Source organism: Rhea pennata, chromosome 9 (genome assembly GCF_028389875.1).
Source record: "Rhea pennata isolate bPtePen1 chromosome 9, bPtePen1.pri, whole genome shotgun sequence".
Taxonomy (NCBI): Eukaryota; Metazoa; Chordata; class Aves; order Rheiformes; family Rheidae; genus Rhea; species Rhea pennata.
In genome coordinates, this window is record NC_084671.1 from 5,333,162 (window position 1) to 5,349,172 (window position 16,011).

At 43.9% G+C, this 16,011-nt stretch overlaps 1 protein-coding gene across 7 annotated transcripts in view; it reads right to left on the minus strand.

The window, feature by feature from the left end:
• Positions 1-7,938: 7,938 nt before the first annotated feature.
• Positions 7,939-16,011, minus strand: part of MECOM (MDS1 and EVI1 complex locus) — a 359,475-nt gene continuing 351,402 nt past the window's right edge. For 6 of the 7 annotated variants that reach the window (XM_062582197.1, XM_062582201.1, XM_062582198.1 and 3 more), the window contains 5 exons: positions 15,815-15,984; positions 14,537-14,681; positions 11,538-11,774; positions 10,532-10,718; positions 7,939-9,572 (listed from right to left, as the gene is read on the minus strand). In XM_062582197.1, the coding sequence (XP_062438181.1) occupies positions 9,438-9,572; positions 10,532-10,718; positions 11,538-11,774; positions 14,537-14,681; positions 15,815-15,984 (874 nt within the window). In that variant the 3' untranslated portion in view covers positions 7,939-9,437. Of the gene's footprint in view, positions 9,573-10,531; positions 10,719-11,537; positions 11,775-14,536; positions 14,682-15,814; positions 15,985-16,011 lie in introns of those variants that run through there. The other variant, XM_062582202.1, reaches the window with a different exon arrangement.

Genomic DNA, 16,011 nt, shown 5'->3' on the forward strand with positions numbered 1-16,011 from the left:
CAATAATAAACAGCGACACGAGGCCTCGGGCAAACCCGTGCCAAGCGGCCAGCACTCAAGGCAGGTTCTTCACCATGTTTTCTCAGTCCATTCGTTTGATTGGCGTAAAATGTTTTCAGAAGGTAAAATTCTTCCTGCTCCTCTATCTTGTACTCAGTAAAAGCTGTTTATATTGACGGCAAACAAATCTTAACTGAATCTATGCAATTAATGTCTAAGTTCAGGGAACAAAAATAATCGTACCAAAAAGTGTTTAAGGTGAAATCAAGATAGGATTGCAAAACCCTGGTGGAAAATGTATTTTGATGGTGTGGGCTGACAGTCAGGCAACTAAAGACACCTTCTGGATCTGTTTTAGGAGTTGCTTATTAACCACTTCAATAATAAACAGAGAGATTAAGAGTATGTAATAAAAGAAAATCCATTGAATATTTCACTTGATATCCTTAAACATGACACATTTATTTCATTCAAAAAAGAAAAAAAAAATCACTGCTGTTGACTCTGTAATGTGATGCAGTGTCTACTTCACTTAATGATTTTTAGGGATCTTTCATTGGCCTTTTAATGCCATAAATGCAATTAAGATTTGTGTGACATGCGAGGGTTTGGTTTGCTTTTTGAATGTAAACACTATCGAAGGAATTGAGATGTGTGATTCAGTCTCCGTCAGCTCCTTCCCGCGTGGCTGTGCGCACCGGGAGGGAGCGCAGCCGCCGGCCCGGCGCTGCCACGCGGAGGAACGCTTTTGCTCCTGGATGCGGCGATGCTTTTGCACTTAAGTATTGATGGGAAAGGGCCCAGGGTAGGGGCTGCTCTGAAAGGTGCTAAGCAATGAATTACTTTTTCATAAATTATTTTCAGGGCTCTTTCGGTTAGCAGACCCTGACTACTAAGCGGTTGCTAGACCGAGCTCTAAATAAGTGCGCGCGTACTTGAGCTCTCGTGTCGGCAGCGCGCTGCGCTCAGCCGGTGCGCGGCCGCGTTTCAGCAGCCGAGCGCCCGGCTGCCGGGGCGACGCCAGCCGGGAGGGAGCCCCCGGCCCGTTCGGACGACCGCCCAAGCCCGCGGAGACCGGAGGCTTGGTGAGAAACACTTGGTGCCCCAGAAAGGTTTTCATTTCTGCCGTGAGCTAAAAATTGCTTCTCGCATCTGAGTTTTGAAGTGTGTGAAAAAATGCAAGAGCAGTTAGTTCTTTCTTCAGCCTTAAGAAAATAGGTTCGAGTGGGCTCTTGCAGTTTGCAGATACTTAAGCTTCCAGAATTGTTTTAAGATACAATTGTTAGGCATGTTTAAAAAAGAAAAAGAAAAAAAAATAGATCTTTCAAGAGCTCATTTCCCAGAACATTACCAGCCAGCAGACTATGGGTGAACAGCACCGAGCAATTGTTGACTAATACTATGTGCTTTGTAGGAAAAAAAAAAAAAAAAAAAGGGAGAGAGAAACAAACTGTTATATGTTTTTTTGTTGAGATATATTTAGAGAGCTTTCTCATTGTTAAGAGCTTTAGGAACAATAATCAGCGGTATGTCATTCTGGTATTGTTAGCAAAGTCCTTTCTATTGAATTTTCAAGATGTTGTAAAATGAGATTATGTGAGTAGCACCTCTGGACACTTTTTCCCATCATTGTGTTGGTATCAATCGCTGACTTCCACTGTTTCTCCTGGTATTAAATGAAAATGTTGTTTCCCACTACGCTGATTGGAGGCTTTATAATTCATGACATAACTGATAACCCTACTGAGATTATGCATTGTAGGGCTCGAGCTGCGCGAGAAAGCCGGACAAAAGTCGGTGGCCACTTCTGCAGGGAGACAGGGCTGGAAAGAGAGTGTACGGGCAGCGCTGTTTCAGCCGAAGCAAAGCAATGTTAAACCTGGATAATTTGTGAGGCTGAGCCCCCAGGTTGTGTAGAAACGCTATTTATTTGCCCCCCCCCCCCTTTTTTTTTTTTTTTTTTCCTGGGGAGAGTAGGTAGGATGTATTTCCTGGTGGCACAGTGCTGCCCCAAGGCACCCCCGGCGCTCCCGCCCCCGGCAGAGCTGTATTTCAGCAGAAACCAACAGCCTGCCGAGACTTCTAACATTTTCCAAAGAGGAAATATTAAAAATTCAGTGGCAGTGTGGAGGAGGAAGAAGTTATGTTTTGGAACTAGTGGTGAGCTGAGAAAGCCAGAATTTTGGGCTCTATAATAAAAAAAAAAAAAAAAAAGAAAAAAGTGAAAATAATGAGGGGCTTTGAGCTAGCTTCTGTATTACACACACCACCAGCATCTGAGGGAAGCAAATACTGACACGGGGGTTCCCTGGAGCTCCTCGTGGACCGAGCCATTTCCACTAGAGCCCCTCGGGCTGGGCCAGTTCTGCACCGATGCTTCAGCGGGTTGTCTTTTGGTGATGGAGATGTCCAAACGCTGCTGTGCCATCATGTTCAATACCCCTGCGTGCCGCTTCTTGCCCGGCTCCGTGCCAGGTACCAGCTGCGAGCAGTCACTACGGCTTTCCACCACGGGGCCTTGCAAGCGGGGGAGAAAAGGCTGGTGGAAATCCAGATGCAAGTCGTGCGTCCTCCGTTCAGCTGCTCAGCCCAGACCGGGGCAGATTCGGACGTGCTTCTGGCATTGCTCCGCTGACAGGGCGTCAGGTCCAAAAACTAGTTCTTGATCTCCCACTCGGAGATTTTATGGATGAGTGTAAAGCTGGAGTGAGTCACTCCATACAGTGGTTAAGGTTTTAATAGCTCTTAAGTAATAAAAACAGCATAACGGCTTCCAAAAAGAGTACCAGGGAATCAAGTCTAAATGTAATAAAGGTCTCTGCTTTGCTACAGCGCAAAGCAAAGCGTTTTGTGGCTTGTGGTTACACAGAGCAGAGGTTCTGTGGATCCTTGTGAACTAAATTTTTATCGCATGGTTGTGATCGCAGCAGATATTGCACTTCGTGTCATCTCTGCTAGTCCCCTCCTAGGAGAAGCGCAAGCGCAGCCAAGTATGTGCTAGGGCTGCCGTTGCCATTGCAGTGTGCCGGGATCTCGTGTTGGTCCCCAACTTGCAAAGATCATCCGTCCTCCTCTAAAACATGAGGCTGATGGCATACACGACGTGCTTTTGTCCAGGCGGACAGCTGCCCTGTCTTCTTTTTAGTATTTTGCTCTCTTCCCAACCTATTTTTCAAGCAAAAGGAAGGAGATGCGGTAGGATGATTCCTCCAAGTTCAACGCTGGACTGGTGTCCTAGGAAAATTTTTAAAAAAATTGAACACGTGTTTTTCACCGCTCATTTTCACTAGGACGCAACGTGATGCCGTAAAGGCCACCTGCTTTTGGCGTCGGTTCCCCGCACGGGGCGAGACGCAGTGGCTGCCGAGGGGCGGCGCGGGAGGCTTCCCCGGGGGGCTGCCCCGGCCCGGTTAGCGCGGGGCTGCCGGGACGCTAATTGGGGCCGACGCGCACCTGTTTAAAGAGATTCCCCGGGAATTCGAGCGCTACTTCTCCGGTTTGAGTTGGCTGCCGAGGCGAAACATGACACGATTTGGAGAATTTTCTGCACTTACCGTGAAGCAAATATGCCACAGGTATCAAGCGGGCTTTGTTTGGGGGCTATAATCATATTACAAATTGAACATTTCCACATGTGCATGCTGGCAAATCCAGCCTCGGCTATCTCAGATGTATCTGCCCCAAGGTGCAGATGCTGGGGTCCTGACATAGCATAATACAGATCTAAATATATTTTCCAGATTGCCTTAGCACATGCTAATGAAAATGAGGAATAAAGGCCTTAAAGAAGCAGCTGTTAAAAATTTTCTTCAATCCCAGAAAATCAACTTCTTAATTACTGATAATTTAGCATCAAAATGACCACTAACCCCTTTCTCCCACTAGACCGTCCCAAGCTGGGAGGCCTCTTTTAAGACTTTCAGGAAAAAACTTTTGCTTAAAAGTAGACCATTTCATCACATTTCTCTAGCCTTTCTGGAATTAATTAGTATTAAAATATAGCAGGAAAGAGGAGGGTCCACGCTGAAGGTACCATCTTGCAGCCCCTCCAGTCAGTTTGACAGAGTAGATATGGGTGAAGGTCACAAGCAGCAAATTATTTGAAAGCACTTTTGTATTTCCATAGCACCTTCCATAATAAAAGATCCCCCCAAACTTCCCTGAGTGCATTTATAAATTATGAATATAAATAGCTTCCATTGCCACTAAAACACAGTCGCTTCTGGGTCAAAAATAGAAAAAAGGGAAAAAGGAAGCACGGCTGCTAGCAGGGCCGGGGAAGGCGCCGGTGTTCAGTCGGGTTTACGGTTGCGCTCAGGGTGCGATTGCCCCCCGCAAAATTCAACCAGTAGCGCAGGGAAAATAGCTCCAGCCTTGCGAGGAGTACCACGAGGCCGTGAAGAGCTGCGTGTCAGTGGGGCCTCTTTCTAGGGATTATTTCAATGCTATTCCCATTAAAAACTCAATGCTGGGAAAATAGGAAACTTGGATTCATTTGTCACTGGAGAAAAATGAAAAATTTTCAGCAAGGTTGAGGGGGTGCGGAAAAAAGAAGGAATATAGTGTTTTTTATTATTATTATTTGTTATTTAATGCCCCCTCCCCAGGCTTTCATTCATTTAATGGTGAATCCGAATTGTAAAGCTGGGCCTTTATAATTTCATAAAGTTGGCACCGTTTCCTGTGCTGAAACCAAGAGTGAGTTAATAGGGCTATTGGAATCCACAGTCCAGATCCACTCAAAAACTTACCAAGACTTTCAATGGGATGGGAAAAAAGACAGTTTTGGCCAGCAGTCAGAATACATTTTACTTATACTGGAGCCCTGGCAAGGTATGCGGGCTCTGACATGGAGAAGGGGTCTTCCGTTTGGTCCTGGATGGTCTTGTCTTGTTCAAATCCTTACTGGAAGCATCTCTAAAATGAACTCGCTTTTCGGTGCCACGATGGGACTGACCAGCGAAGCCACAAACGAGGCTTAATACATCTGGACGGCAGCAGAGCGCAGCGGAATGACCCCAAAATTTGCAGCAATTCGAGGTACAAAGTCGATGCATAAAAAGAGGGAACTGACAGAAAGTTTTAAAAAGTTCAAGACGTACATGCAGCAACTGGCCAAACTGAACCTCTCGGAGCAAAAGCAGTCGCTCGAATGTTTTTATAATAGCTTCCGCTCCCATTACTCTGCAAATGTGGCTATTCAATAAACCAGCCCGGCTGGCGCGGGAGCGGAGACTCAGACCCGCCGTGGGGCGGAGGACCTGGGCCAACGCGAACTATTGATTAATCATCTTGTCACTCTGGTAGTTTGTTACGTTCTGCAGATAGACATTGAGATCCTAACATGCAGAGCCTTCACGTAGTGTGTTCTGTATCGCACGGGAATGATTTGTTGAGTTATGGAGAACTACCCCAGTAGGTTGAACAGTAGGATGATCCTGAAAGAATTTGAATTTTTTTTTTAAGTACTTATTATTTTCCAGAAGAAAAAAAAATCACTGTAGTAGAAAGCCAGAAATCACATCCGTACTTTGCAAGCTCTTCACATCTGGGCAAGTCCGTTTGCGCCTATCCATGTGACTTGTTAAGGAATTTATGCCACAAACACAAAAATTGTCCCATCCTGTTTGTTTAGTTGGGGGTTCTTCTGGTTTCTTCTTTATATTCACATCAAATAACTAAACCTGAATTTGCTTTTTGGCTGTTCGCCTATCGACTAACGCTGTCATTGAGGAAAGGCAGTGAAAAGCAAGACCAGGCTAAGGTATACAGATGTAGTTGAAGGAGCCCAAAAGGTAAGTTGGTCCTCATTTGTCAAAAGCTCTGCGTTTCCTTGACGAGGTCTCTCACCAGCACTGAGAGGGCTGGAAACAGTGTTACACTGCAGTTTTCCATGCTATAGACTGACTTGTTTCTTGGTACATTGCAAAATAGTTTTTACAGCCCAACAGTGATGATAAAAAAATCAGTTAAAAAAAAAAAAAAAAAAAAAAAAAAAACTTTACAAATGATTCTGTATGGCCATATATAAAGATGCTGCAACAACTGCTTTTCTTCCGTTCCTTGAAGCCCACGTTTGGACTGCGTTAGGGCCCACTGCTCTCCCCGCGTCCCACGCCAGCCGGGCGCCTGCCCCACTCCTGGCTCTCGGGCAGGCGCTGGGAGCTCTGGTTCCCATCGGGAACTGCCCAGGGAGGCAGCGAGGAGCTGCCAGCCCAGGGAAACACCTCCCCGGCGGCCAATACAACCTGCTCAGCACAGGGTGAACCAGCCCTCCAGATGCTCCAACAGAGCACCGTCCCGGATGGCTATGGGATGGGAGTGCGCGCCTTTAACCCGGCCCATTAAACCCAGGAGGAACCGGCCCACCTTTCCCCACGTCATCCAGTGCAGGTGAGGGGAGCGCTGATAAGAGCTGTCATGCCTTCAAATTAAAGGGGAAAAAGATCTGGAAAGTTGTTTGTGGATAAATCTTGACTTGATTAATGTATTTGTTCCCTTTATTTGGCAGAAACTGAAAATCATGTTCCAGAGTGAGTTTAACAGCATGAAAAATAATGGCGCATTTGTGCAGTTACCTGCGTCTACCTGGCCATTGGCTCAGGCCGGTAAAAGAGCCTGTATGCGCGCTTGCTTGCTTGCTTTCCGTTTTATTTTTCCCTCTCACAGGTATGGTTTCAGGCCTCACATAAGACAACCGCAGGCCGCTGGGGCATCGCTTGGCATCAGCCCAGGAAATCTCTGCGCCTCCCCGGGTTCGCGCCCAGCCCCACCGATGCCCTTGCTGCTGCCTGAGGTTTGGAAAGCAACAAGTCAAATCTTAGCTGAACTGAAGACGGTGACGTGTATGCTGTCCAGAACTGCAGCGTAAGCGCCGGCTGAGCTCCGGGAGGCCCCAAATCCCGCCGAGGGACGGGGCCTCTCCCGCAAAGGTCGGGGAGTTGATTTTGGCTTCAGCGGAGCCAAACTTAACCAACCCTCCCGCAGCGCTTATCTCCTAAACGTGCCTCTCCCACTGGGACAGCGCTGAGGCTCTTATGTGGTTTCTTAGGAATTGCACTGGGTTTCCGATACCCACGCTTGCGCGCTTCTACTGCTCGCTGACGCTGGCTTGCTCGCGCCTGGTGATAGCAAGGCTCTGTCTTGTCGTGAAAAGAAACCGCTCTCCGGTTTGCCAAATCCACGCTTTGGGTTCACCGAGCCTCGCAGGCGAGCTTCGTGCGGCGGCGGCGGAGCGCCCCGGGGCCGGGAGGCGGGCAGGCTGCAGGGGCCCCTTCGGAGCGGTCTCGGCCCGCTCTTGCCGTTGAGCGCAGCAGAAGACAGGGCCACGCACAAGCCTTTGCTGCAGCTCGCTTCTTCTGGACCTCCCACCGCCTCCTGGTCTGCTTGGCCTCAAGAAGCAGGACGTGGGGCCTCAAAAGGACCCTCAAACTGGAACATCTATTTTGGCGTTTAGATCCTATATGCTCATTTTACACATTTGGAGGCTAATACGGTTTCTTAACTATGGATTTTGGTGCTTAACTTCAGCCTTGCGCTTGACTGTATATGTCCATGCTTAGTCCTGGTGACTCCGGGGTGTTATATTGACCGGTTAAGCCAAGACCTGCTCGCAGCTCCCCCGCGGCCGCGCGGTAAAGCAACCCAGGTTCAAGGCTCCACAACAGCGTTTGAATGTGACCTTGCGCGTGTCCCTTCTGCAAAATGAGTGACGTACTTCTCTTTTCCAGGGGAGTGTTTCGAAGCTTAAAGCACTGCTCTAAAGCCTTCTGCTGTTATACTGGATGAGGCCCTAAATCACAAGCGCGAGAGGCTTGCCCGTGCCGCGCGCCCCGCGAGCCTCGCCGCCGCCGCCAGCGGAGCAGGGCACCCTGCCGCCCCGGCGCCGTGACCTGGCCTTGACAAACCCAAGCAATGAAGAAAAAGCTCCCTTCCGTTTTGTAGTCCTTTATTTTTTTTTTTTAAGTTGATCCTCCCATAGTAATGTACTGAAATGCGTTAACAGTTACATTGTACAAAGCATTTAAAGAAAGTACCTCAACTTGCCGATTATTTCAAAATGAGATTATAAACAAAAGGAAAAATAAATCTGGTCCCTCACTAAAGGCCAAAAAAAACCCCGAAAAATAACTGAATACCTTCCGTTATTTATTTATTTTTTTAAACATAAATTTGGAACACTTCATCTTACAAATAGGATTAACATGAACATAACATCACACAAGCTCGCAGACAACCAGCATAAAATATTGGGTACAGTTTTTAATCAGAAGAATCATGCTTTCATGAAGAAATTATAACTGTTTATACAATTGAATCAATTTACTGTATTACAAAAAACTAAGTCGCATCTATTAGTTATTTAGTTCATTAAAAGGAAAAAAATAAAATAAAAGAGGAATGTAAGAAAATTTCAAACACTGTTTTGCACTCCCATATACACAGATCAGTTCACCTCACTTATTTTGAAGTACATGGGTGCCTACATCATAACGCAGTGGGGGACTGGAGCAGTGCTGTTTGTTACAGGAACAGTGCTATTTTAATCAACAAACAACTGTTTGCCAACAAATAAATACATGGTACACACAACACAAAGGAGAAATTAGAGGGGAGGGGAAAGGAAACGATACAACAAAATAGCGACATGATTGTCTAAAATTAAAATCTCATTACAATGATTGGAACTAGTGGTACTGTCGATGAGCGTGGTGCTTTCACGGAATTATCTGGATGATTTAGCTTCTTGGAGTGGTGAACATTCATAGTTTACAATATACACAAGCCTCTTTTATGTATTGTTTCTCACAGTTCTTTTTTTTTCTTTCTTTTTCCTTGTTTTTCCTTTTTTTTAACAACGCAGTTGAGAAGGCAAAAGAATCATGGAGAGAACAAAACATTCCCTGTTAGTTGTTTCTACATTTAGGATGGATAGTGTGCATTTGATAGAACTATTTTCTTTCTTTGAAGGGCTAAAATGCATAAAGCTTTAATGAAGAGATTTGTACATAAAAGCAACTGTTCCCAATCCTGTGTCAAACTATCTTATACAAAATCAATTCGGTTACTACTTTAAAGGAGTGCCCATGTGTGTATCAATGCAGTCTTAACCCTTTTGCCCCTGCCCCTCAAAGCCGGGTGAACTGGAAGACACTTTTTCCCGGCCCTGGTTTATATAATCCACTGAAACATTTTTTTTTTTTAAGTCGCATTGATCCTCCAGAAGTCAGCAGCTGCCTTTGCTGTGCAAAACAAAATATTGAGAATAAATAGTTTCTTTCTTTTTAAAATTATTCAGTTTAAGGTCACCAGACTTTAAATGAGTGACCCTGCAGATTTATAAGGCATTCTGCTCAGCAGTCTTTTAAATAGTCATATACGAAAGAGCCATGCTACTGGTTTGGACTTGGTCCCATTCCTGGTAAGACTTCACAACGTCATACGTGACTGATGGATTGAATGGCGCTGGACTCTGCGGCAGCTCTTGCCATACTGTGCCACATATTGGGAGAACTATGGGATGCAGAATGAAGCGAGTCCTTGTCAGAGAGAGAGAGCATCATCGCGTACGCCTGCGAGGGGGAAGCAGAGAGAGGAGAGCGGTCAGGCTCCACAGGCACTCGGCCGGCCTTAAACCATGCTAGCTCTACATGTGTGGCACAAAATTCAGGCAAAGGACAGTATTCTGAACTTAAAAAAGCAAAACGTGTCAGGTGGAACCTCTGTAAACCTTTTCAGCGACACTGTTGACTCACTGATTGCAATGATTATTTCTGCTTTCATCTGATTCACAAAGCTCTGAAAAGCATTCAGTATTAAGAGAGCTAACTGAGTCGCATTTGCATTCATGTTCTTGGCGCAAAACACTCTTCTCAAGTGCTAAATTCCCCCAAAAGCACATCATCTTTTGGCTGATAGTGTATTTCACAAAGCATCACATTCTACTTTACTTTGTCATTACGGGCATATTCTGTGATTTTTAAAACATGACCCTTCTTAAAGAGATTAAAAAGCTCTTTTTAATTTGTTCTAAAAATATTTAAGAAATGCCACCAAGACGTCAGTCTGATTAATATTATTTTGCAAATATGCTGAGGATGTACAGGCAGTAGCATCCAACAGATTCATCTATTAAAAAAAACAGCAGCTCGAAGACTTGCTAGACTTGTTTGTATCCTTGCAAGCAGCTTCTGTCTGACCATACTGTTTGTCTGAAAGCAGAAAATAACTATTTCTTACCAGGGTATCTCTGCACAGGATAAATAGGAACACAAATGGTAAAAAGGTACAAAAATTCATTCACTAATAACGGGGACCAGATCATCCCATGATGTCTGTGTAGTGGGGCTAGCATGGGATCCCAGCTGTTTCGGGAAAAAGCAAAGGCAAGTGAGGACACACTCAGGGAGCTTTATGGACATGGAGCACAGCCTTGCTGATAAAGCTAAAATGACCTTGCCTGCCCCACATCAGTAATTTAATCATTCTGGTATTTGGTGACAAGAAAATTTCAATGGAGTCAAGCTTTTACCTGGGATTTGGATTTCCTGTACAACGGTTGTTTTAAGTCCTCTGGCAGCTGGGACGTATTGAAAGCTGCCAATTCAGCTTCATTATATTGATTTTCTTCTATTTTCCTCATTTTGAGGCTATCTGTGAAGTGCCTTATGTGGTCCAAAGCCGAAAGTCCAGTCTTATTGTACTCATCCTCTTTATACCTACAAAAACACCATGGAGATTACAGGGTAATGTCAATTAAATCTGCAGTAATGGGCTCCCCAGTGAACAACAGTTACACGACCGTCCTCAGACATTCAAACCTGCTCTAAGTTGCTGCCATTTTCATTAGCTTCACCAAAAATTGTTATGTGTTACAGTGCTGCCTGGTAGGTAGGAGCGGTGCAGTGAGATTCAGGAGACCTGCCCTTGCAGGCCTACTCTTAAGGATGATCACTGCAGCTATACAACCCGCAGGCGTAGTTAGGTAGTGACCAGCACCATAACCGACTGAGGCTTAGGGCTGATCCTCTCTGCTTCCTCTACCCCCCAACATCTTGTTTATTCACATATCTGATGCATTTCCTCTTTTTTTCATTTGCGAAGCAGTTGGCACTGTGGAACCATGATACCGAAGCAAAGAAATTACACTTTCTCTTCTGAAAAAGAGAGGACAGCTGGTGGGAGCAGAGCAGTGAGAGGTCTTCTCTCTTCTGGTCTTGCCACAGTCTTTCACAAGACCGTTCTATGAGATCCAGGTAGATTTAAGGAAGAGGTAACATATCTCACACAAACATTTCCTGCCTCTGAATCTGAGCTCCTTAAGCAGTTATTTTTCCTCTTAATGGCTATAGATTGCATGAAGAGACTGAAAATAGGGCCAGTATTGACCAAAACACAGATGCGCGTTGCTCTTGTTACTGGGAAGTTAGCTACGCAGGGCCATTTCCCACAGCACAACAGACTGGCGTTGGCGCTCCTGTATGGGTCATTGTTTGGATTTTACATGTTGACGGCACCAATACTAGGAAGGAACCAACCTGCCAGGGGAAGCCTTGCAGTTCGTGTCCAAAGTACTCGTTTCCTCGTAGTCTTCCTCTGGAGTCCCCTCATGTATGTCACTTGTAACAGGTTCTTTGACTGCTTTCCCTGCCATTTCAGGATCTTCATCTTCTTCGTCCATCATTACTTCATCTTCTGCCTCCTCGTCATCCAACAAATCTGAGTTCTGGCTGGCTACCATGGCTTTCTCATCCTTAAAGTGGCTGCCATTCATTCTGAAATTGTCAAAATAAAAATGCAATAATCAAAAATCAATTATGAAAGCTCAGCATCCATGAGACAGATACGAAAAAAGATCTCTTAATAGAATAGCATAATTTCCTGGAAAAGCTTTATTTTATATCTTGTTTAGCTTCAGCTGTTTAGGCAGTATGGTAGAAAATTTCACTCAAAAATCAGTGGGACATTGCAGTGCAATCAGCATGTGATTTTCCTAATATCCTGGGCTCCTAAAACTACTGTTCAAGAGATATGTTAGGATATCCATCCACATTTTCTCATGCATCATTTTGTCTCATGTTTCCAGTCATACATCTAGTCCAGGTGAAATAACTCACGGACTTTTAACAGAAGCTGTAGGGGCACAGAAACTTTGCAGATCAGATCTGGCATCTTCAAAAACAACATCCAATACTGTGTTCAGAGTTTTTGAGTCAAACTCACAAGCATAATTAACTTTGCCCACCATACCATCCGTCTGGAAGCTATACTACTTAACCGAACATTGAGATTACATACATGGGCACCCAAATGTGTTTGCCTGAAGGCCTGAAGAGTTGTTTTCAACACTATCTCCACATCGAGCTACATTACTGACTGATTTGAAAGGCCAGAAGTAACTAAAAAAAGTCACTAGCCTCATACAGTATTTTAAGTGAAAAAAATGCATGTGGAAAACTATTTGGTCTATATACTATTATTACATTGTCTTTCGCATTCAGGCAACTACTTAACTACTTCCTACCGGACACTTATCAATACTGTAACATCCACGTTGAACTAGAGGCTTCTATTTGATTTGATAAAGGCCTTGTCCCTGTCCAATGTGGAGTACCTGCAGCTGCAGAGCGTCCACGTCCTTAAACGAGAGCTAAAGTTATTGGGCATTGCCGCTGCACCAATAAATCTACGGCCAGAGGTACCGGTGGTATCGAAGGGCTGAATTCCGTGGAGCCGTGCGGATGGATGCTGGCGGCGCGGCTGGTCCGCTGCTTTACGTAATATGGAGGCCTTGATTCATCTATTGTTCTAATTGTGTAAAAGGTCCTAACTCTTCCAGGAATACAGTTACAAAAATGGAAACTGCATTGTCTGCCCGCGGTTAGCTTTAGGCTCTATATGCTTCAAACTGTGCAGGACAATATGGAGCACAGCAAAAGCTTTCTCAAGATAAGGATGAGCCACGTTGGAAACGTATTTGATGTTGAACATTTGACTTGCCATTCTAACAAATATACTTTCTTATGGAGCGTGTGTAAGTGAAAGCTAGTTTCTTCTCATGTAACAGCATCATTTACCTAAACACAATAAACTTCCATCTATTTTCTGAGCAAATTCCAGCTGATTATCACAAGTTTAGTATTTATTAAAAAAATGAGATGATTTGTTCATAAAATCTGAAAAAAAATCTGAAGTTATACTGACGCCAGAAAGCTGGGGTAAGCACCTTCCTCCAAGATAATCAGAGCAGTATCTCTTTATCATCTTTTCTCTAAATAGGCGTATATAAGAAATTGTTGAGCATAGTTTGGGCTGCCAACTTGCTAGTTATGCTTGATCAAGACTGATAGAAATGAAAAGGAGATGGACTAAAACCAAAGTAATAAAAGCCATGTGATTAAGAAAACAGATTCTCTAATTATGCTTTCAAATGCAGTAATTTGCCAGGGATAAAATATCCATCAAAAACAGTCTGAAGTGCCAAATTTAGAAAGGAAACACTGCATAACCCAGCAACCTTTTCACTTTGCTGACTTCCTGTTGGAGGACATGTTGAGACCAGATGTGCGAAGAAAAAATCCTGAGCCCTCATTTCCAATCAAGATGGAATGAAATTTGAATATGCATGTAATCACTTAATCCAATACTTTCATGGAAACTGTGTTATGTCCACCATTTTTATTCCCTCACAAAGACATCTGGAAATTGAGAAGACAGCAAAGTTTCTTGCTAACGGTAAGAAATTTTTGATGTGGATAATGCAATGCAAATCAGCTGAAAAAACACTAAGCCCTATACCCAGTCTTAAAGAAATATATTTAGCCAATATGCATACCTATGTAGCAGCCTTTTTTTGCTTGGCTATATTTTTATTAGCTGGAAATATTTATAAGTGGTCTCTCTGCTGTTGGTTTGAAGAACTGAAACCCACATATACACTTAATTATAAAAAGTCTCTCACAAGCTAGAGTACCGTGAGCTACCAATGCCTACCAACAGCCTCACTGACTTTTTCCTAGTAAGCATCTTTCTTGGTATTAAGTTGCTTGCAGGACAGGACTGTCAGTTATGATCTTTCATTTATTCTTAAGAATTTAACTTAGTCTACTTCACTAATTGCAATTTAAACTGCATTTAAATTGTAAGGATTTCTAATCCATTCACATTTACCCATTAGACGTAGAATTCAGCTCTTCCGCAGTGAATATAAATTCGAGGAATTTTTAAATAGATCTAAATGAGCAATGAGAACTGGTACACAGCAATGTTAAACGGAGAGTTTCTGATACCAGGAGAAATTTGTTGATAGCTGCACCCTGCTGTCCAACCTCTGCCTCCAGTAATAGGCTCGTGCATGATGGGGAAGGAATCAACACATTTCTTTTCAGAAGACGCGTATGTGAAAACTGAAGCAACCAAGTTGCGAAAATTACTCTGGTCCAACACGGCATTAAAATTGAAAAAAGTAAGCTTAATAGCAAGCTAAACTGAAGAAGGAAGACTGCCACCTTACGAAGGACAAACAGTCACAACTTACCTCTCCTCTGAGCTTCTGGGGGATTGATTGTTGTGGTTGCTGTTCCCAATAAAATTCCTAATTTCTGTGAAGTAAGAATCTTCCTTGTCGTCTAGGATTGCCCCTGTGCTTTCAAGTTCTGAGTGAGGTGAAGATGTTGCAGTACCTTAATGGGGTAAAATGCAGCAATTTTGTTGTTGTTCATTTACATTTTTTATATTTAACCATTTAAATCAAATTGAAATTGAAACGATGGCTAAAGTGGGTGAGGCCACTAGAGAGCTCTCCATAATGGTCCGTGGCTTTTGGCTATAAAATTTGTAATTAGAAGGGAAGTATTACTATTCCGTTGGCTAAGGTTGGTGTCCAGCCAAAATAATTGCTTGTATGCTGGGTGCCATTTCTATTGTTTATAATTGCTTTTGCCAAGTATATATTTCAAGATCTCCTTCCTGCTGCCTTGCAACTTCAATAATGTCAGTCAATAACTGTGTTAGACCAACAGCTAATGGAACTTAATTTTAGATACTGATTATATAGCTTTCCTTAAAACATGGAGTGGCCATTGACATAATCACCAAAGTCTATATTCATTTAGCACTTGGAGAGGCCAACAACAGACATCTCTCTCTGTGCATTAGGGAAGAGGCAGCTCTGCCTTCAGCACATGCACCTGATTATTTCTAGGGGAGGAAAATATAGACTGGAAAGACTACAGCGTTTTTATTAAACCCCGCAGACACCTAAAGCAGACCAACGATATTCACCACCTGCCGCTGCCTTTGCTGCCCGTAGAAACCCGCAGCTTGCTTCTGCTGATGTTGTGAGGTGACCTGTTTGCCTGGGGGGGGGTATGCAGGCACCAACACCTCCCCCCACAAGAGCCTGTTCTTTTCAGCTCCTGACAGTTGAGATATTTTAGAGGGTGCCAAAAAAATCTTGTAGAGTACCCCCCAAAACTCTGAAGCCAGGAGAGTCAAGCGACAGGCTGAAGCCAATTTTGCCAGACTGTTCTGAAAATGCTACGCTTGGCTTAATTAAAACCAAAAGAAAAGACATCATCCAGTTGTACTAAGTTATGCAAGGACAGAGTTTATGCTGGGATTTTCAAAGGTCTTTAATTGTCAGCAGAACTTATACACTTATATATTTTCCACTCATTGGAGCAGGTAACACAGAACTACTTGTGTCTATTCACACTTGGTGTGCAAGGGCAGGACTGAGAGTGAAGAGGAAGCCCACGCGCATAAGCACTGGCTGCACGTACAGTGCAACAGAAAGGCAAAAAGGGTTACCTACCAGACATGTTGCCATTCTCATGCTTTTTTAGATGTCTGTCGAGATTGGTTTGTTGACCAAAACACCTGTCACACAAGTGACATTTGAAGGGCTTCTCTTTATTGTGGATGTTACGGACATGTCTCTGCAGGTTAGAAGATATGCTAAAGGACCTGTCACAGTATTTGCACCTAAAAAAACAAAACAGGTGGGGAGAA